We start from the raw sequence: 18,534 nt of genomic DNA, 5'->3' as shown, positions 1-18,534 counted from the left end.
GGTGGCCTATCTTTACTGCTGCCAGACCACTAGACCACACACCCCATTTCCCAACGTCCTCGCCTGTGTGTTAGCTCACACTGTTCTCTGCACCACTACTGCCTGGTGGGGTTTTACCCCATCCCAATCCCACCTCCCAGGTGCGAGAAACACCCTCAATAACCAGTCCCCACAACTGCCAGAAGGGACCCTCAAACTCTTCATGGGGTCCACCTCACTCAGAGTCAAACCGCAGTCATTCTGATGATGGCCAGGAGCCCTGGCATCTCTCTGGGCTCAGCTCCACCTGCCCCTGTCACTCGATGCACTCCAGCCACACAGTCTAGACATGCCAAGCAGACTCTGACCTCAGGGCCTTCGCACATGCTGCACTCTGCCTGAAAGCATTTTCACAGACGTCCCCCACCCCGGGCATTGCACAAATGTCCCCTTCTCAATGAGGCTGTCACTGGCCACTGTCAGCTGATACTGCAGTCCCTCCCTAGCCCTGACACTGCTTATCCCGCCTCTCTTCAGGTTTTCCTCCTTAGCACAATCGCCTGCGACACGCCAGGTGCGAACATATTCATTGTGATCTTCCTCTGTCTTCCTGGCCAGAAAGAAATCCCCCGGAGGGCGGGAACTGCCATCTGTGTTACTCATTGCTACATCCCTGATGCCTAAAACAGGGCCCAGGGCACACACTGGTGCTCTAAAAATATTCTGTGAATTAATTGGTCAATATAATAACTGACGATGTTTTCTGCACAGATGAAGAGTCCTTCCACCCCAGGCGTGAGGGTCCCTCCCAGGAGGAGCCCCGAGGACAGCCTAACTTCTTGGGCCGCAAGGACCTTCAGGCCCAGGCCAGCCTCCCGCCCTGCCCCGCCCCACCCCACTGAGAAGGCCACAGGTCAGGCTTGCCTTATATAGGGAGACGCCGCAGGTGTCGTTGTCCTCAGCCCCACAAGTCTCACCCTCCTTGGCTCCCAGGACACCGGCCATGCAGCTCTTCTCCTTCAAGTAGGAGACACAACAGTGCCTCTGGGCTGTCCTGCAACAGAGGGGGCAATTCAGCCCCCAATCGCCCACCCCATCCTCCCAGAGTAGAAAATGAGTGAGGTTCAGAGGAGGGAAGCCCTGCCCAAGGTCCACAGCAAGGGAGCCAGTACAGGTGGCAGAGCCGGCACAACCTCCACTGGGTTGCACAGGTTTCATTTCTTGGCTTAACCAAGAAGATGCAGGCCTGGGTCCCACTGGACTCGGAGTTGTATGTCCCTGACTTCGGAGACAGAGGGGTTGGCATCAGAGTCTCCACCCCCACAACAGTCAGGGAGGACAGAGAGACCCAATCCCAGAAAAGGATGGCAGGTCAGTCTGGAGGAGCACAGGTTCCGGGTCCCTGGTCACTGCCTGCCAGTCACTGTTGGGCTGCCTGGGGCAGAGGTGGCTGATGAGTCAGCTGCAGAGGCCAGAGCCAGGACAGGGTGGTCGGGATTATGGGGGACAGGGCTCAGCACCCCCTGAGGTGGGGCACATCCACAAGAGGGATGCAAGCATGTACTAGGACCACTTAGCGTCAAACTCCAGGGTTCCCAATGCTGCATGCTCTAAGTAGCCCCATCTTGGTGGAATGGCAGAAGGGAAAGACAAGGTTAGAACATAAATTATTCCAGGAAGCAGAGTGGTCTGGACATTGGGAAACATGGGGTCTAATCCTGGCCACGCTGCCAGTGAGCTGTGTGGCTTTGAGGGCATCACACTGCCTCTCTGAACTTCATCTTTCTTATTTGGAAAAATGAGCAGGTTAGACAGGGTCCCCAGAAAAAAAGAAAGCATGAGCAGCTGACCAAGAGCTCTCCTGGGCCTGGAAAACGGAAGGCATGGGGATAAAGGATTGCTTTGCTGCAATATCAGAGTCAGAAGAAACAACAAGCACAGCAGCAAGGGAGCACAGCGAGAGGCCAGCCTCCTGAAGACCCAAGGGTAGCAGCGCGGAGAAAGGAAGAGGACAGAGGAGAGAAAGCCTGAGGGGATAAGTGCGGCAGCAACTGCGGCATGCGGCGAGGGGAGCACCCGGCTATTCCTAGGGGGTAGCAGTCCTTTAAAACTTGTTTCGAACTGTACATTCCTTGGATCTTGCTCACTAGGCCAGCTACCAACTTATGTGGCTGGTTTGTTACCAGGACCAGTCTTGGACTTTCCACGCCTGGAGAAAGCCTGGCCAGATGGCGCATGGCAGCCACACCCAGTTGCCCTCATGCCCCAGAGGCAGGTGAAGGTGCACTCTCTCTGGGCTGCCCTGGGCCTGGGGTCCTAGGCAAGCAGGATTCTGGAGAAGGCAAATGGGCTGCTCTGTCCGCTCCAGGGAGCCCACCCTACCTGCAGACGTTGCCGTCAGTGCCGCTGTCAGGTATCTCCAGGCACTCATCATTGTCGATGGCCCACTGCTGTCCGGCTGCGCAGCAGGTCTCAATCAGGTCCTTGGTGGAGCCTGTGGATAGCAACATGAGGCAGAGTCACCATACAGAGGTCATCAAGTCCAGCAGATGTGCAGGGGCCTGTCCAGGTCTTTACTGAGCAGGCAAACTCACCCACCCCTGCTGCTCTGCATGTTGGTCGCTAACAGCCCACAACACAACTTTGGAGAACTGTCTGGGAGGTGGAGTCCTCCCTACGGGGTCTGGGAAGAGCCCAGCCCATAACAGACTAACATGGGGCTAGAGCTCAGCCCCCAGTCTCAAAGCAGTTAGCTCTGTGGGGGCCACTCACACTCTAGAGCTCCCAAGGGGTCAGACAGCACGCGGGCCACAGCTTTGTCTGCCTCTCATCCCTCATTCCTCAGAGAGTTTCTCCTGAGAGGTCTCCCCAAATGAACCAACATGTGCACAAGACCCCCCCAACCCAGGCTCTGCTTCTAAGGAACCCAACCTAAGATGCTACGACAGGACAAGAGATAAGAAAACAGCAGCAGTGGCAGCAAGAGAAGTTTAAGCTCATCCAGGAAATTCACGGAAGGTTCATGTTGAATACACAGTTGACCCCTGAACAACACAGCAGCTTCTTCCGCCTCTGCCACCCCTGAGACAGCAAGACCAGCCCCTCCCTCCCCTGAGCCTACTCAGCATGAAGACAGCAAGGATGAAGACCTTTATGATGGTCCACTTCCACTGCATGAATAGTAAACATATTTTCTCTTATGATTTTCTTAATAACATTTTCTTTTCTCAAGCTTACTTTACTACAAGAATACAGAATACAGGCCAGGCACGGTGGCTCTTGCCTGTAATCCCAGGACTTTGGGAGGCTGAGGGGGGCGGATCACAAGGTCAAGAGTTCAAGACCAGCCTAGTCAACATGGTGAAATCGCGTCTCTACTAAAAATACAAAAATTAGCCAGGCACGGTGGCAGGCACCTGTAATCCCAGCTACTCAGGAGGATGAGGCAGAAGAATTGTTTGAACCCAGGAGGTGGAGGTTGTGGTGAGCTGAGATCACGCCATTTCACTCCAGCCTAGGCAATAAGAGTAAAACTCCATCTCAAAAAAAAAAAAAAATACAGTATATAATATATATAACATACAAAATATGGGTTAATTGACTATTTGTGCTATCAGTAAGTCTTCCTGTCAACAGTCAGCTATTAGTTAAGTTTTTAAGGAGTCAAAAGTTACACGTGGATTCTTGACTGTTAGTGGGGTCAGCACCCCTCACTCTGAGTTGTTCAAGGTTCAACTGTATTTGTGGCTGGGGAGGTTGGAAGGAGTCAAGGGAGGGGAGAATGTCTTAAAACTCAAAGGCACAGGCTATAGGTTACAAAAATTAATGAATTTGATTACCTCAAAATTCAAATATGTGTAACAAAGAATTCCATGTACACATATAATAGACTGCTGACATACCAGGAGACGTTTCTGGAATGTCCAAAACTGACAAGGAATTGCCATCTACAAAACATAATAAACTCTTGAAAATTAACGAGAAAATAAGAACTCCAAAGTAAAACATTCCTTAGGCCAGATGCGGTGGTTCACACCTGCACTCCCAGCATTTTGGGAGGCTAAGATGGGTTCATCATTTGAGCTCAGGAGTTTGAGATCAGCCTAGACAACATGGCAAAACTCCAACTCCACAAAAAATACAAAAGTTAGCCCAACTACTCGGGAAGTTGGGGTGGGAGGATTGCTTGAGCCCAGGGATGGGGAGGGGGGTTGGAGGTTGCATTGAGCTGAGACAGAGCCGCTGCACTCCAGCCTGGGCGACAGAGTGAGACTCTGTCTCAAAAAATAATAATAAAATATCCATTAAACTGGAAACATGAGAAAGAGTAAGAAATGCCACGCAGAGGTGGGGACCCCCTTTTCTCCCTTCGTGCTGTATTCCTCCACACTGCTGCATGTCTGTGTGTCTGGGGTGGGAGTGGAGACTGTGGCCAGCTAGAGAGACGTGGCATCGCTTATGCAGTTAAGTACAGGCATCATCGAGGACCCAGATGCTCTGCTTCTGGTGCCTCAGAGGGAAGGGAAGTCCCCACCACAGCCCATAACACAACCAGTATAAGGATGCCCATGTCAAGTGTTATTTGTGGAAGGGGGTTGGGGACAGCCTGGGTGTCCATCACTGGGGGAAAGATGAGGAAACTCTGGGGCCATGCTACATGGAGGAGCTGTCAGAAACAACAGACTGGATACACACACAGCAGGATGAGCTGGACGCATGGACACACAGCAGTGTGGAGGAACACAGCACTAAGGGAGAAAAGGAAGAAACCAAATCAGTTCTACTATACAAATTTAAACTATCACACATAAAATAACAATGCATACTTTGCAAGAACACATGATAGCAAAAAACACACTGATGAGATGAAACTGTCAGCTATGGGGATGGAGATGGTGGATGGGAACGGAGAAAGATGATGAAAGGAAATAAAATATTATTATATAAATAAAACATGAGAGAGCCTTGCAAAGAGGATAGTAAGAGCCATGCCAAGAAATGAGAAGTATAATTAACCCAAGCGCTTGCCCCTGAGGTCTGAAAGTGATATTCCTAAGTCAAGTTCATACAGAATGCCTAGACATTTGTGCTGGGGGCAACAAGTAACAGATGAGTGCCTCTGAGCCTGATGGGCCTGAGTCCACACCTCAGCATTACCACTGACAGCTGCTTCTCCTCCCTAAAGACTCAGTGTCCTTCTCTGTATGAGGACTGAATGGCTGTGCAGGTATTAAGGCCCACAAAGCCCTCTAAATGTCCCGAGCAGTTCACATAAGGGCACAGGGCTGAGCGACAGATGCCGTAAAGGACGGCACCTGCACACTCCAGCAGGAGCAATAGCTCACTGAGGGTCATCGGCTGCGTCACCTTAGCAGGCATGGTAAGTTACCAAGCTTTCCTTAGTTTTCATTATTTTTCCGTAAAACAGGGAAAACAGCCTCCATCACAACCTGTTACTGTTCTGCTCTGAGGCACGGAGAGGAATGAGAACTGGTGTCTACCAGAAGCACATAGCAAACATCATACTCAATGGGGGAACATTAGACACATCCCCCACTGAATTATTAAATATTACAAAAATAATGCCCATGGGCCATGCTACTGTATAGCATTGTCCTGGAGATACTAGCAAATGCAGTAAAACAAGAAAAAAGGAGGCTGGGCATGGTGGCTCACACCTGTAATCCCAGCACTTTGAGAGGCCGAGGTAAGCAGATCACGAGGTCAGGAGTTCGAGACCAGCCTAGCCAACATGATGAAACCCCGTCTCTGCTAAAAATATAAAAAAATTAACCAGGCTTGGTGTCGTGCACCTGTAATCCCCGCTACTCGGGAGGCTGAGGCAAGAAATTTGCTTGAACCCAGGAGGCAGAGGTTGCAGTGAGCCAAGATCGCACCACTGCACTCCAGCCTGGGCGACAGAGCAAGATTCGTCTTAGAAAAAGAAAGAAAGAAAGAAAAAAGGGCCAAAGAAATAATAGAAAGAAGAAGCAATAGTCATTATTGGCAGATGTTATGGTTTCATTGTCCTAGACAATCCAAGAGAATCAAAACTCAAAACCTATTAGAATTAATATGATTAACAATAATGATTATAATACAACAGCCAAAAACAAAAACAACACACTCAAATTAGTGGCTTTCCTATACCCCCATAACAATTAAATAGAAAAGTTAATAGGAAAAAATTCCCATTCAAAAGAGAAACAAACCTAGAAATAAATCGACAGTAAACACGCTTGATCCACATGAAGAAGAAAATTTGATTGTCTAATGGGTACAAGGTACACTTTATTCAAAATACGTATCATGTGTCTAATATGTACCTTAAAGATGTCAGTTCTCCTCTACTTACTCTACAACTTCAATGCGATTCCAACCAAAGCAAAGTGTAAATGTCACAGAATTTGTCATGTTAATTCTAAAATTCATCCAAAAAAAGAAATGTTTAAGAATACCCGAGAACATTTCTGAAAAATAAGAACAGAGAAGGTAGACTTTCTCTAACAGTATCAGAATACACTTCAAAGTTCTAATAATCAAAACAAGAAGACAAGGAGCTCAATGGAAGAGAAAAGAGTTCAGAAACAGACCCATGTACATATGGGAATTGAATATATGATAAAGGTGGCATTCAAACTTAGCAGGGAAAGAATTTAATATATGATGCTGGGATCCACATCACGCCATACACAAAAGTAAGTTCCAAATCTATAAAGGCAGTATTAGAATAAAATTTCCAAAGATGATTTTAGAAAAAAGAGAATCTTCTTCAGAAATAAAATCCATAGCCTGTAATCCCAGAACTCTGGGAGGCTGAAGCAGGAGGATCACTTGAGGCCAGTAGCTTGAGACCAGCCTGAGCAACATAGTGTGATTGTCTCTTAAAAAGAAAAAATTTTACCAGGCATGGTGGTACATGACTGCATTCCCAGCTACTCAGGAGCCTGAGGGGAAAGGATTGCTTAAGCCCAGGAGATGGAGGCCTCAGTGAGCCATGCTGGTGCCACTGCACTCCAACCTGGGTGATGAGAGTAAGACCTTGTCTCAAACAAACAAATAAATAACCCTCTCACAGCAGTCAGCACTGTGAGAGCCTCTTGTTGATGAGTTTACTTTCTCAGTCCCCTGTTTCCTTCTCGGCAATGTCAGCTCCCAGACAGTAGGTAGCTCTCTTATCTATCTTCTTCACAGCCGATCTCAGCCCCTGGCAAATGGTAGGTGTTCAACGAGTATTTGCTGAATGAATCTAGGAGACCCTTGGCAACTGAGAGGCGCCGTGTCAGAGGCTGGCATCAGTGCTCACTGTCTGAATGGAACATGGCTCAGACATGTCTGTCCCAGGACTCAGGAGCAGTGGGTGCCAGGCAGAGCCCTGCCTCCACCTCCCAGGATGCCACAGTCCTGACTTGAGTCTCTGCGGCCACTGAGAGTGACGCCACCATTCAATGCCTCATCCCCTCTTGTTACACTCCGGGCATGTGGGAGACTCTCCTTATTTGAACACTTCTGGTGACAGGAGGTGACTCTGCCCAGGCGGCTTATCTTCTCTTCTGCACAGCTGAGACTCATAATATTTTTCCACAGGACCAAATCCTTCCTCCCTAAACTTCTTCCAAGATTGCCTTACAGAGATTACGGTCCCTGGCTCTTAGCCAGATGACATCAGTGGGATGCCCAATGAAGACAACAGTAACAGCTGAAATATAGCAGCGCTAGCAACCAGCCAGGCAGGGTCACAGCACACGAACCTCACAGTTACTGAGTGAGAACTGTTAGCATTCCTATTTCACAGATGAGTTGGGGAGTTAGAAATCTCAAGCAGAGTGACTACACATAACAAAAATGCACTGTAGTCAGGTGGACACCCCCAACACCCTGACTTGATCACTATGAATTACATACATGTCACAGAATTTCACATGCACCCGCCCCATAAATGTGTACAAATGGCCAGGCACGGTGGCTCACACCTGCAATCCCAGCACTTTGGGAGGCCAGGTGGGCGGATCACCTGAGGTCAGGAGTTTGAGACCAACCTAGCCAACATGACGAAAACCCGTCTCCACTAAAAGTACAAAAATTAGCCGGGCATGGCGGTGGGCACCTGTAATCCCAGCTACTCAGGAGGCTGAGGCAGGAGAATCACTTGAACCCGGGAGGCGGAGGTTGCAGTGAGCTGAGATCCAGCCACTGCACTCCAGCCTGGGTGACAGAGCAAGACTCCGTCTCAAAAAAAAAAAAAAAAAAAAAGTGTACAAATGTAAAAGTCACAAGCCTCAATTTCCCCTCTTCCCCTCCTTTCTCCAGGCCTGAGCTTCTCCATGTCTGTCACACAGGTGACCTGATGCAGGCGATCCTGAAGGTCCTCTCTGAGACTCTAACCGTCACCAGCCCGAGAGGGGCTCTGCTTTCATGGGTGTTGAATGGCGCTCTCTGCCGGCTCCTCCTTGATCAGGTGCCAGGGTTCAGCCTGCGCTTAGTAGGCTTCCCCCCATTCTCTCCTGGCCACCTTCCTTCTCAAACAAAGCTCAGGAACTATGACCCTTATGCTGGGAGGGTCACCCACTTGCAGCAGGAGGGGAAATTGTGTAGGTACCATGAGTGGCATTGCCAGGTGCCACCCAAAATGTGGGAGGCAGAGCCAGGCAAAGCCCAGCAAGGTGAGTGAGTACCCCTCATCTTATGTCCAGAGGCCCCAGCCCTCCACCCTGATTCTCCAAGGGCCCAGCAGCCACCTCCTCTCTTCTAGGACCACCTCTCACAGGTCCCCTAGACTCTGCCTGGCACTCGCTCTCTCTCTCTCTCTCTTTCGCTCTCTCTTTCTGTCGTGTTTTTTAAGTTCCTGAGCACCAGACTCCTGAGCACCAGGAGTCTCAGCCCTGGGGCTTCTTCTATTCTCCAACACACCCTGGCCTGGCTGATCTCATCTCCAAGCTTCCAATGCCACCTTCCTCTTGCCCCCAGCCCCCACGTCACATGCACATGCCCACAGCTGGCCAAGAAACCACCCCAGATGTCTCCCTGGCATTTCTCCAGCTGGAATTTGCTCAGCTCCGGATTCCCCCAGCCGCCCCTTCCCTGGGTCTTCCTGTGTCAACAAAGGCCCTACCATCCTCAGGACCCTCCCAGGCCAATCCCCTATCCCCCGCCTCCCTCCAATCCATCACTCACAGGGCCATCTCCAAAGGCATCCCAGTCCACCGGCCACGCCTCCTCCACCACCCTATCCTGCACTCCTTGCTTCCACACTGTCACCCTCCAGCTCATCACCCACACGGCTATAGAATGACTGTCCACAAATACAAATCAGATTGGATCGTTCCTGTGCCTATGGCCCCCCATGGTTCCCACTTTCCTTGCAAAGTCCTACACAGTGGGGCCCTGCCCGCCTCCCCTAGTGACCTCCTTTCTCTGACTCACTCTCCAACTCGCTGTCTCTCCTCAGGACCTCCTCGGGCTCAGTCCTGCCCTAGGACCTTGGCATTTGCCATGCTGCCTGCCTGGAATCTTCCACCTCTTCCTGTGCCATCTGTTGCCCCCACTCTCTATAGGGCAGGTTCCTTCTCTTTCTGGGGGTCTCTCCTCCTCAGAGAGGGTCTCCCTAACTTCCATATCTAAACTAACTCCTACTCAACCCTCATCATGTCATCTTACCTAGTCTTCCTCACAATGCTCTGGCCTTCCACATCCCAGAGTCATCTTGGGGAGCCCTGGGGCTCCACAGATCCCATGGAAAAGCCACTGCCCCACAGGATAAGGTGCCTCTCTCTAGAGTGAGACTCAGGGCCTTCATAGTACAGCCCAGACTCAGTTCCCAGGAACACACATCTTCTCTTGTTTTATGCCTTTGCACACGCTGTTCCATGCTGGGATGCCCTTCTTCTACCTTGGCCAACTGGCGAGTATCCAACTACCCATCCTTAATGAGCCAGTCCAAATGTGACTCCCTGCCTGTGTGTCCGTCCAGTAGGCTCTGTCTAGCACCCAGGAAAAGCAACTCCCTCCTCTGACTTCACTCATATCCTTCCACCACAATGTCCCTGTCGGGTGGCAAGCTGTCCCAACCACCAGACTGGGAGGGTCTCATGGGCCAACAATCATCCTAATCATTTCAGGGTCTCCAGTGCCCAGCACACAGCACAGACCAGGTCCCTGGTAAAATCTGGGGCTGGGTGAAATATTTCAGGCTCTTGGTGTATATCATCTCATGTAAAGCTCACATCACAATGGGAGGTCGGTGTGATGATCCCCCTGTCCCAGAAGTGTAAAAAGAGGTTCTAAGAGTTTAACAGAGGCAGCCCAGGGGCACAGCCTTAGGGAAATTACAAGCAAGAATGCAAACCCTTACTAGCCACCTCCCCTTACACCACCTCTATGTAGCAGATGCTACCAGGCTCACAAGACGAGCACAGGCATGTCCTTCCACTGCTGGAAGCACAGGTGTGTGGCTGGGCCATCACTCACTGGCTGGGGCACTTGGGCAAGTCACTCAGCTTCTGAGCCTCCATGTCCTTGCCTGCAAAATGGGCAAGTAACCCTCCCCACCCACATTTCACAAGTGGGAATGTAAGATTCAGTGCGTGGCAAATAGCTGGTACTCAGTAAACACAACCTCCCTATCTCCTGGCACATACAAGATGCTTGGTGACTACTTTCCAAATTAATTAACAAACAGGCAGACAAATCCATGGAAGGATTAGCAACCATCCCTTCAGCAGCAGAAGCTGGTGCAGCCTTCAGCCACGCCTACCCTGCCTCTTCTTTCCTCTGGCTTTTCGAGAATTCCCCATTTCTGTCCACTTTGCTGCTTTGCAGGAGCTCAGGCCAAGGGGAAACAAGACCTTCCCCACCTGCTGGTTCTCAGCAGCACTGTGGAAAGAGAGATGCAGGTGCTCTCCCACTCTGACAGCCCAGCCTCGACCCAGAGGTTCTCTCTGGCCTCCTGGATTGGCAGTGACATGGCCCGGCAACCTCCCAGCTTCAGAACACACTGCCACGGTTGACTTCACAGCATCAGGGCTCCGGGCCTGGCAGCAGGGTGAGCATGACCCTTGCCCAGCAGGAACCCCGCTGTTCCCACACCGAGCGGCACAGAGCAGGTCCACTCTGGAAAACCACTCATTGTCCCCTGGTAAAGCAGAAGGCGCCACACCCATGACACTGAGTATTCTGATGGTCTCCAGGTGATTTCCAAGTGCCCACAAATGAGAGGAAGGGTCCACAGCCTGCAGTGTGACCACATGATGCCAGCCACCTCACTGCCACAATGTGCCACGACCCACCAGGACCACACCAGCACTGCACTGGGGAAAGAGGCAGCCACAAGGGAGTACTGCACACAGCCTTTCATGCGAGGCTCAGTAACAGAGAAGAGTGAGGCAAGAATGTTCAGGGGTAAATTATAAAGAAAAGGAGGGAACTCCTGCTGACTGCCGTCAGGACGGTGGTAACTATGGAGTGGGGTGTCAGGGACGACCCTATGGTTTCTGTCTTGCTGCCCATGTGGACACTTCCTGAACTGCTCTCCTCCTCCCAAACAAAAACAGTACTGAAAAAGGTAGAATGATCAGAAAACTCTAAGACTAAAGACTAAAAGACTCTTTTAAAAATAGATCCAGGCCAGATGCAGTGGCTCACGCCTATAATACCAGCATTTGGGGAGGCCAAAGAGGGAGGGTTGCTTGAGGCCAGGAGTTCAAGACTAGCCTGGGCAACACAGCCAAACTCCATCTCTATAAAAAATTTAAAAATTAGCCAGGCATGATGGTGTGTGCCTATAGTCCCAGCTACTTGGGAGGCTAAGGGAGGAGGATCACTTGAACCTGAGAGGTCAAGGCTGCAGTGAGCCATGATCGTGCTACTGCACTTCAGCCTGGGCAACAGAGCAAGACCTTATCTAATACATACATATATACACATATATATACGTATATGTGTGTGTGTGTATATATATGTGTGTATATGTGTGTGTGTGTGTATATATATAAACAACAATAAATTTTAAAAATAAAATCAAGGTAAGTGAAACAAGCCAGATACACAAGGATAAAGACTATGATTCCACTTGTATGGGGTCCTTAGAGTAGTCAACTCACAGAGATAGAAAATGGAATGGTGGGTGCCAAGGGCTGGGAGTGGGGTTATAGGGAGTTAGGGTTTAATGGAGACAGAGTTTCAGTTTGAGAAGATGAAAAATTTCTGGAGGTGGATGGTGGTAATGGCTGCACAATGAGGTGGATGTAATTCATGCCTTGGAAGAGCACAACTAAAAATAGAAAATGTCATGTTATGTGATAAAATAATAATAATAATAACGCATTGCAGTGTAAAAAAGTTGTGGGCCGGGTGCGGTGGCTCACGCCTGTAATCCCAGCACTTTGGGAGGCCGAGACGGGCAGATCACGAGGTTAGGAGATCGAGACCATCCTGGCTAACACGATGAAACCCCATCTCTACTAAAAATACAAAAAAGTAGCTGGGCGTGGTGGTGGGCACCTGTAGTCCCAGCTACTCGGGAGGCTGAGGCAGGAGAATGGTGTGAACCTGGGAGGCGGAGTTCGCAGTGAGCCGAGATCGTGCCACTGCACTCCAGCCTGGGTGACAGAGCAAGACCCGGTCTCAAAAAAAAAAAAAAAAAAGTTGTGACTCCACAATTCTTGTAGGGATCTAATCTGCTGATAGATTAGATGCCCCCATGAACACAAACAGGAAACATCACAGATTCTGAGGCACCTGCATTTGTGACAGCAAAGATCCAGAAACAACTTAAATCCCACCTGCAGGGCAGTGATTAAATAACCGATGCTGACCAGCCTAGGCAACACAGTGAGCCTCCACCTCCACACAAACATTTAAAAAATTAGCCAAGCATGGTAGCATGCACCTGTGGTCCCCACTACTTGGGAAGCTGATGCAGGAGAATGCCTTGAGCCCAGGAGGTCTAGGCTGCAGGAAGCGGTGATCACGCCACTGCACTCCAGCCTGGGGACAGAGCAAGACCTTATCTCCAAATGAAAGCAAACCTGATGCTATATCCATCTAATCGTATGCAGCTGTTAAACAGCATTAGATCTGCATGCACTTACATGAAAACAATTTCCACATGTACTATGAATAATTTTTTAAGGGTCAATCCTGAATAGTATCTTTAATAAGCTACCATTTGTCTTTCTAAAAAGATGCATGGATATGCATGGATTATTTCTTGAAGGAGACCCAAGAAACTGGTAACTGTGGCTATCTTGGGGAGGGACTCAGCCCTGGGGAGGGAGGAAGGAAACTGATTCTTTACCCTTTTTGTATTTTGTATTTGTTTCTTATCTTATGCAGGTATTACCCATTTTCTGAGGATTCTAAGTTCCTTTGATCATAGGACAATGGGTTCCTGGAACAATCCAAAGCAGAGGTCATGACCCCTCTAGACAGTCCCAGTCCCTTGACATTAAAGCCTTAAAGAATTCTGGCTTTGAAAATGCTGCAGAGAAGTTTCCACACCTGGCAGGAGGCTGGTGATAGGGCCATCTCCGCCAGGCCCCTGTTTGGACAGGATGTTTGTAGGACCTGAGCAAACAGCGCAGAGAAGGCTGCAGCCCTGATGTTCCCGCCAGCCTTGGTGTCCTCCTGGGCGTGTGGAGGGACAGGGTGGGGGGGATTACCTGAAAGTCTGGGGGCGCCTTGAATTTTTTTTATGAGGACTGTAAAATGGACAGACAGAAAGGGTTTCTGAACCTGGGTCTGCCTTCCTCCCCGGGATCACAGAAACCAGCAGGGGATGGCTAAGAAACAGCAGGAGCGGCTAGGTGGCGGGGTCTGCCTGAGCTCACCCAACTCAGCCCGAGGGATGCCTTCCTCAGCAGGCAGAGTAGCCCCAGCCAGCCCCCTCAGCACCAGCTTCTGTGTCCCCACTGCTCTCTGCGGCCCTCACATCACCTTCTCCTCTGGGTGTTTACCATCTGGACACCCCAGCCTAGCCCAGAGGAGGCACCTGGCCAGTCCTGCCAACCGACCGGATCTCAGGCTTGGCAGAATTGCCTGCTGGACCCCAGCCTGCACCCATGGTATCTTCCCTCTGGTTCTAGAAGGAATGTCCCAGTCCCAGCCCCCATCCTGCAGACCAGCAGACAGCTGTGGAAAGAGGAGGCACAGCTTGCCCCAGACCACACACCCAGCTGGGGCAGCCACAGGATCTCACCCCAGCTGCACGGCTCCAGAGTGCAGGCTCCTGAGCCAAGCATCAAAGAAAGGAAAGAAGGGGAGGGAAGTTCAAGTACCCATCCACATCAATTCTTCCAAGGGAAGCAGGGCCCTCCCTTGACCACCCCTCTGGCCCCTTCCCCAAGCCCACTCTCACAGCAGGCTCTCAGCTATGCACCATCCTGCACACGGTCTGGAGCCAGGGGCCCGGGCTCTGGGGTCCCTCTGCGTCCCCAGTAGAGTGCCACCTGAAAGCCAGCCTGACCATTCAGCTCTGCCAGCTTGAGATGCCTGGCAAGAGCTGTTTCCTGGGCCCAGGTCAGGGGCTAGGGCTCCCCCTCCCTCCAGAGTCCACAGAACCAGGATCACTTTAGTAACAGCCACCACCCAGCTGGGAAAACCAAAGACCCAGGGAGGCAGAGTGACGTGCCCAAGGTCACACACAGGGTTTAAATGATAGGTTTATTTTGTGAGGTGATCCTCACTCCCCAGGAAAGGAGTCAAAGCTGCCCAAGCTGCAGGTCCCCTGAGCCCAGGAATGGTATGGGTCTGAGCACAGAGAGAAGCCCATCACAGTGAGGGACCTCCACCCACCAAGAGAGAAGCCCATCACAGTGAGGGACCTCCACCCACCCAGAGAGAAGCCCATCACAGCAGGGACCTCCACCCACCCAGAGAGAAGCCCATCACAGCAGGGACCTCCGCCCACCCAGAGAGAAGCCCATCACAGCAGGGACCTCTACCCACCCAGAGAGAAGCCCATCACAGCAGAGACCTCGGCCCACCCAGAGAGAAACCCATCACAGCAGGGACCTCCGCCCACCCAGAGAGAAGCCCATCACAGCAGGGAACCTGTGCCCACCCAGAGAGAAGCCCATCACAGCAGGGAACCTCTGCTCCACCCAGAGAGAAGCCCATCACAGCAGGGACCTCCGCCCACCCAGAGAGAAGCCCATCACAGCAGGGAACCTCTGCCCTGCCCAGCACCACTCCCAGCCCATCAAGCCTGGGCAAGCAGCTCTCTGAGCGACGGAACTCTGCCCATGTTTCTACACGCAGCCCCCAAACATCAAGGAGGGTGGGTTTAACCACACTCTTGGTATCCTACCCACCCACTGGGGTCTATGAGCTTTCCAAAAGTCTCCAGAAAAAATGCTTGACTCCTGGGCCTGGGAAGAAAATATAATGGCTCCAAAATCTAAAGAGACAACCACAGAAAAAAACTGGGAAAATGTTCACTTAAAAGTCTATACATTTCACAAGATATCAGCTTGTCGACTGTAGCACAGCTCAGCTCAACTCTGAAGTGGAGGTAAAATGAGTGTTATAAAAGCTTGCAGTGTCGGGGGCAGAGGAGGAGGAGGTACGGTGCTTTAAGACAGGCTGCTTCCGGGGCTGAGAGAAGAATTCATACTTGCTGATGGTTACAGCCGCCCACGCTGGGAACTTTTGAATATATCACCCACTAAATTCTCCCCACAACCCTGCAGGCTAGGGGCAATTATCTTCCACTTTTTTTGTTTGTTTGTTTGTTTTGAGACACTTTTTCTGCTGCCCAGGCTGGAGTGCAGTGGTACAATCTCAGTGGTGCGATCTCGGCTCACTGAAACCTCTGCCTCTCAGGTTCAAGCAATTCTCCTGCCTCAGCCTCCAGAGTAGCTGGGACTACAGAGGTGCACCACCACACCCAGCTAATTTTCGTATTTTTAGCAGAGACAGGGTTTCACCACGTTGGCAAAGCTGGCCTTGAACTCCTGACCTCATGATCCACCCACCTCAGCCTCCTAAAGTCCTGGGATTACAGGTGTGAGCCACAGCGTCTGGCCAATTATCTTCCTCTTAAAGGTGAAGAAAGTGACTATACCGAGATTGGAATGCAGCTCTGCCTGTCCCCAAAGCCCAGGCTGTTGTCTACCAGAGACAAAGTTGAAAACATTTCCTTATGTTTATATCACAATGTGAGTGTGCAAATTAACTGTAACCCATGCCTGGGTAGTTAACATGTGCAGGACTCCAGTGAGGATCCAACCCTCCAGAGGTGGCTGCTAAATTCAGTGTGAATATTGCCATCCTATCTGTGACGACTGCAGAAATCGCCGCAACGCTTTGCAGTTCCTCCCATTGAGAAGTGGCATCTATTTCCCCACCTGTTGAATCTGAGCTGACCTCGTGACTATGTTGCCCTGGACAATAGGATATAGCACAGGTGAAATCCAAAGGGGCCTTGTGGCTTCTGCTCTCTCTCCTGGACTCTGTAGTCTGGACTGGCCTGATGGAGGATAAGAGCGCATAGACAACCATCCCAGCAGAGGCCATCCCAGACCAGCCATCCCCCAGCTGAGCCCCCAGCTGACCACAAACACAGGAGCAAGCTTAGCTAACATCAGCCACAACTGGCCCACATCAGCAGCGCCCAGCCCAAATTCCCAACTCACAAAATGAGCTAACTAAACTGTAGCCAAAGCAAATTAATATGAGCCACAAATACATAGAAAATGAAGTGTTAAAATCAATACAATTTGCAATAGTCTTGAAAACATCAATTAGTCAAGAATACATCTAATTAAAGATATGCAAGAACTCTACACTAAAAATGACAAAACACTCCCAAAAGAAAATAAAAACAACCTAAACAAATAGGGGGATATATCACGTTCATGGGCTGGAAACTTAATATTGAGATGCCAATTCTCTCAAATTTGAGCTACAGATTCAATACAATACCAATTGAGATGCTAGCAGCCTTTTAAACGGGCTAATTCCAAATTTCAATGGAAATGCAAAGTACCCAGAATAGCTGAAACAATCTTGAAAAAGAAGAAAAATGCTGGAAAACTCTCACTAGCAGATATTAAAAATTACTACAAGGCTACAGTAATTAAGACAGAGTGGTAATGGTGCAAAGACAGATAATGGAACAGAAAAGAGAAGCCCTAAAACACTGGCTGGGTGTGGCGGCTCACGCCTGTAATCCCAGCACGTTGGGAAGCTGAGGTGGGTGGATCACCTGAGGTCAGGAGTTCGAGAGCAGCTTGGCCAACATGGTGAAACCCTGTCTCTATTAAATATACAAAAATTAGATGGGTGTGGTGGCAGGCGCCTGTAATCCCAGCTACTTGGGAGGCTGAGGCAGGAGGAGGATCGCTTGAACACAGGAGGCGGAGGTTGCAGTAAGCTGAGATTGCACCACTGCACACTCCAGCCTGGACGACAGAGTGAGACTCCGGCTAAAAAAGAAAAGAAAGAAAAGAAAGGAAAGAAAGAAAGAGAAAAGAGAGGCCAGAAACAGACCATACAGACGCAACCACTGGATTCCTGGAGAAGCTAACAATGTAATGCAGTAGGGGAAAGACGGCCTTTTCAACACGCAGTGCTGGGCCAGCTGAATGTCTATTTGCAAAAAACTGAATTTTGATTCCTACTCACACCGTACCCAGAAACAAGTTCCAGATGGACTAAGGAGCTAAATTTGAAAGGTAAAACAATAAAACATCTAGGATGTAACAGAAAAATATCTTTATGACCTTGGGAGAGACATCAATTTCTTAAATAGGACACAAAATCTTGAAAAAGAAGAACAACACTGGAAAACTCTCACTAGCAGATATTAAAAATTACTACAAGGCTACAATAATCAAGACAGAGTGGTAATGGTGCAAAGATAGATAATGGAACAGAAAAGAGAGGCCAGAAAACATTGGCCGGGTGGGGTGGCTCACGCCTGTAATCCCAGCACGTTGGGAGGCTGAGGCGGGTGGATCACCTGAGGTCAGGAGTTCGAGAGCAGCCTGGCCAACATCGTGAAACCCCATGTGAGATGTCTAGGGGCTATTTGTTAACACAAATGTATTAACATAAATATACAGATCAATAGATGATACTTCATTCCAATTTGGAATTTGTGTCCCTCGGATGACAACATTTGCAATGAATTCATCAGGAAGTTTTATTAAGAGAGTAGAAAGGCAAGTCCTAGAATGAGATCACATATGTGGAATCCAACAAGAGACTCATAACCAGAACACATTTTTAAAACGCCTATGAATCAATAAGACAAAGAAACTTAATTTTAAAATAGGTAAATGACAACAAAATAGCCAAGAGTAATATGAAAATGTAGACAACATCATAACTTGTAAGAGAAGGCAAATAAAGGCCACAGTGAGCTATTACTACACACCCTCCAGACTGGCCAAAATTACAAAGAATGGCAACCACCAGAGCTGGCAAAAATGTGGAGCAAATGGAACTCTTATGCATGGTAGGGATGTAAACTGGCAATGTACTTTGGAAAACCATTTGGCAGTATCTGCTAACATTAAACATAACCTTTGATGCAGCAACTCCAGTCCTTGGTAT

At 49.6% G+C, this 18,534-nt stretch overlaps 1 protein-coding gene across 3 annotated transcripts in view; it reads right to left on the bottom strand.

The window, feature by feature from the left end:
- Window positions 1-18,534, bottom strand: part of FBLN2 (fibulin 2) — a 90,581-nt gene that overhangs the window by 27,317 nt on the left and 44,730 nt on the right. For all 3 annotated transcript variants that reach the window (XM_033210775.1, XM_033210776.1, XM_033210777.1), the window contains exons 3-4: window positions 2,362-2,473; window positions 904-1,033 (exon numbers count right to left, since the gene is read on the bottom strand). In XM_033210775.1, coding sequence (XP_033066666.1) covers window positions 904-1,033; window positions 2,362-2,473 — 242 coding nt within the window. The remainder of the gene's footprint in view (window positions 1-903; window positions 1,034-2,361; window positions 2,474-18,534) is intronic.

Source organism: Trachypithecus francoisi, unplaced genomic scaffold (assembly GCF_009764315.1).
Source record: "Trachypithecus francoisi isolate TF-2019V2 unplaced genomic scaffold, Tfra_2.0 Lachesis_group0, whole genome shotgun sequence".
NCBI classification, from domain to species: Eukaryota; Metazoa; Chordata; class Mammalia; order Primates; family Cercopithecidae; genus Trachypithecus; species Trachypithecus francoisi.
Note: the sequence above shows the minus strand (reverse complement) of the source record. Positions and strands in the feature narration are given on the sequence as shown.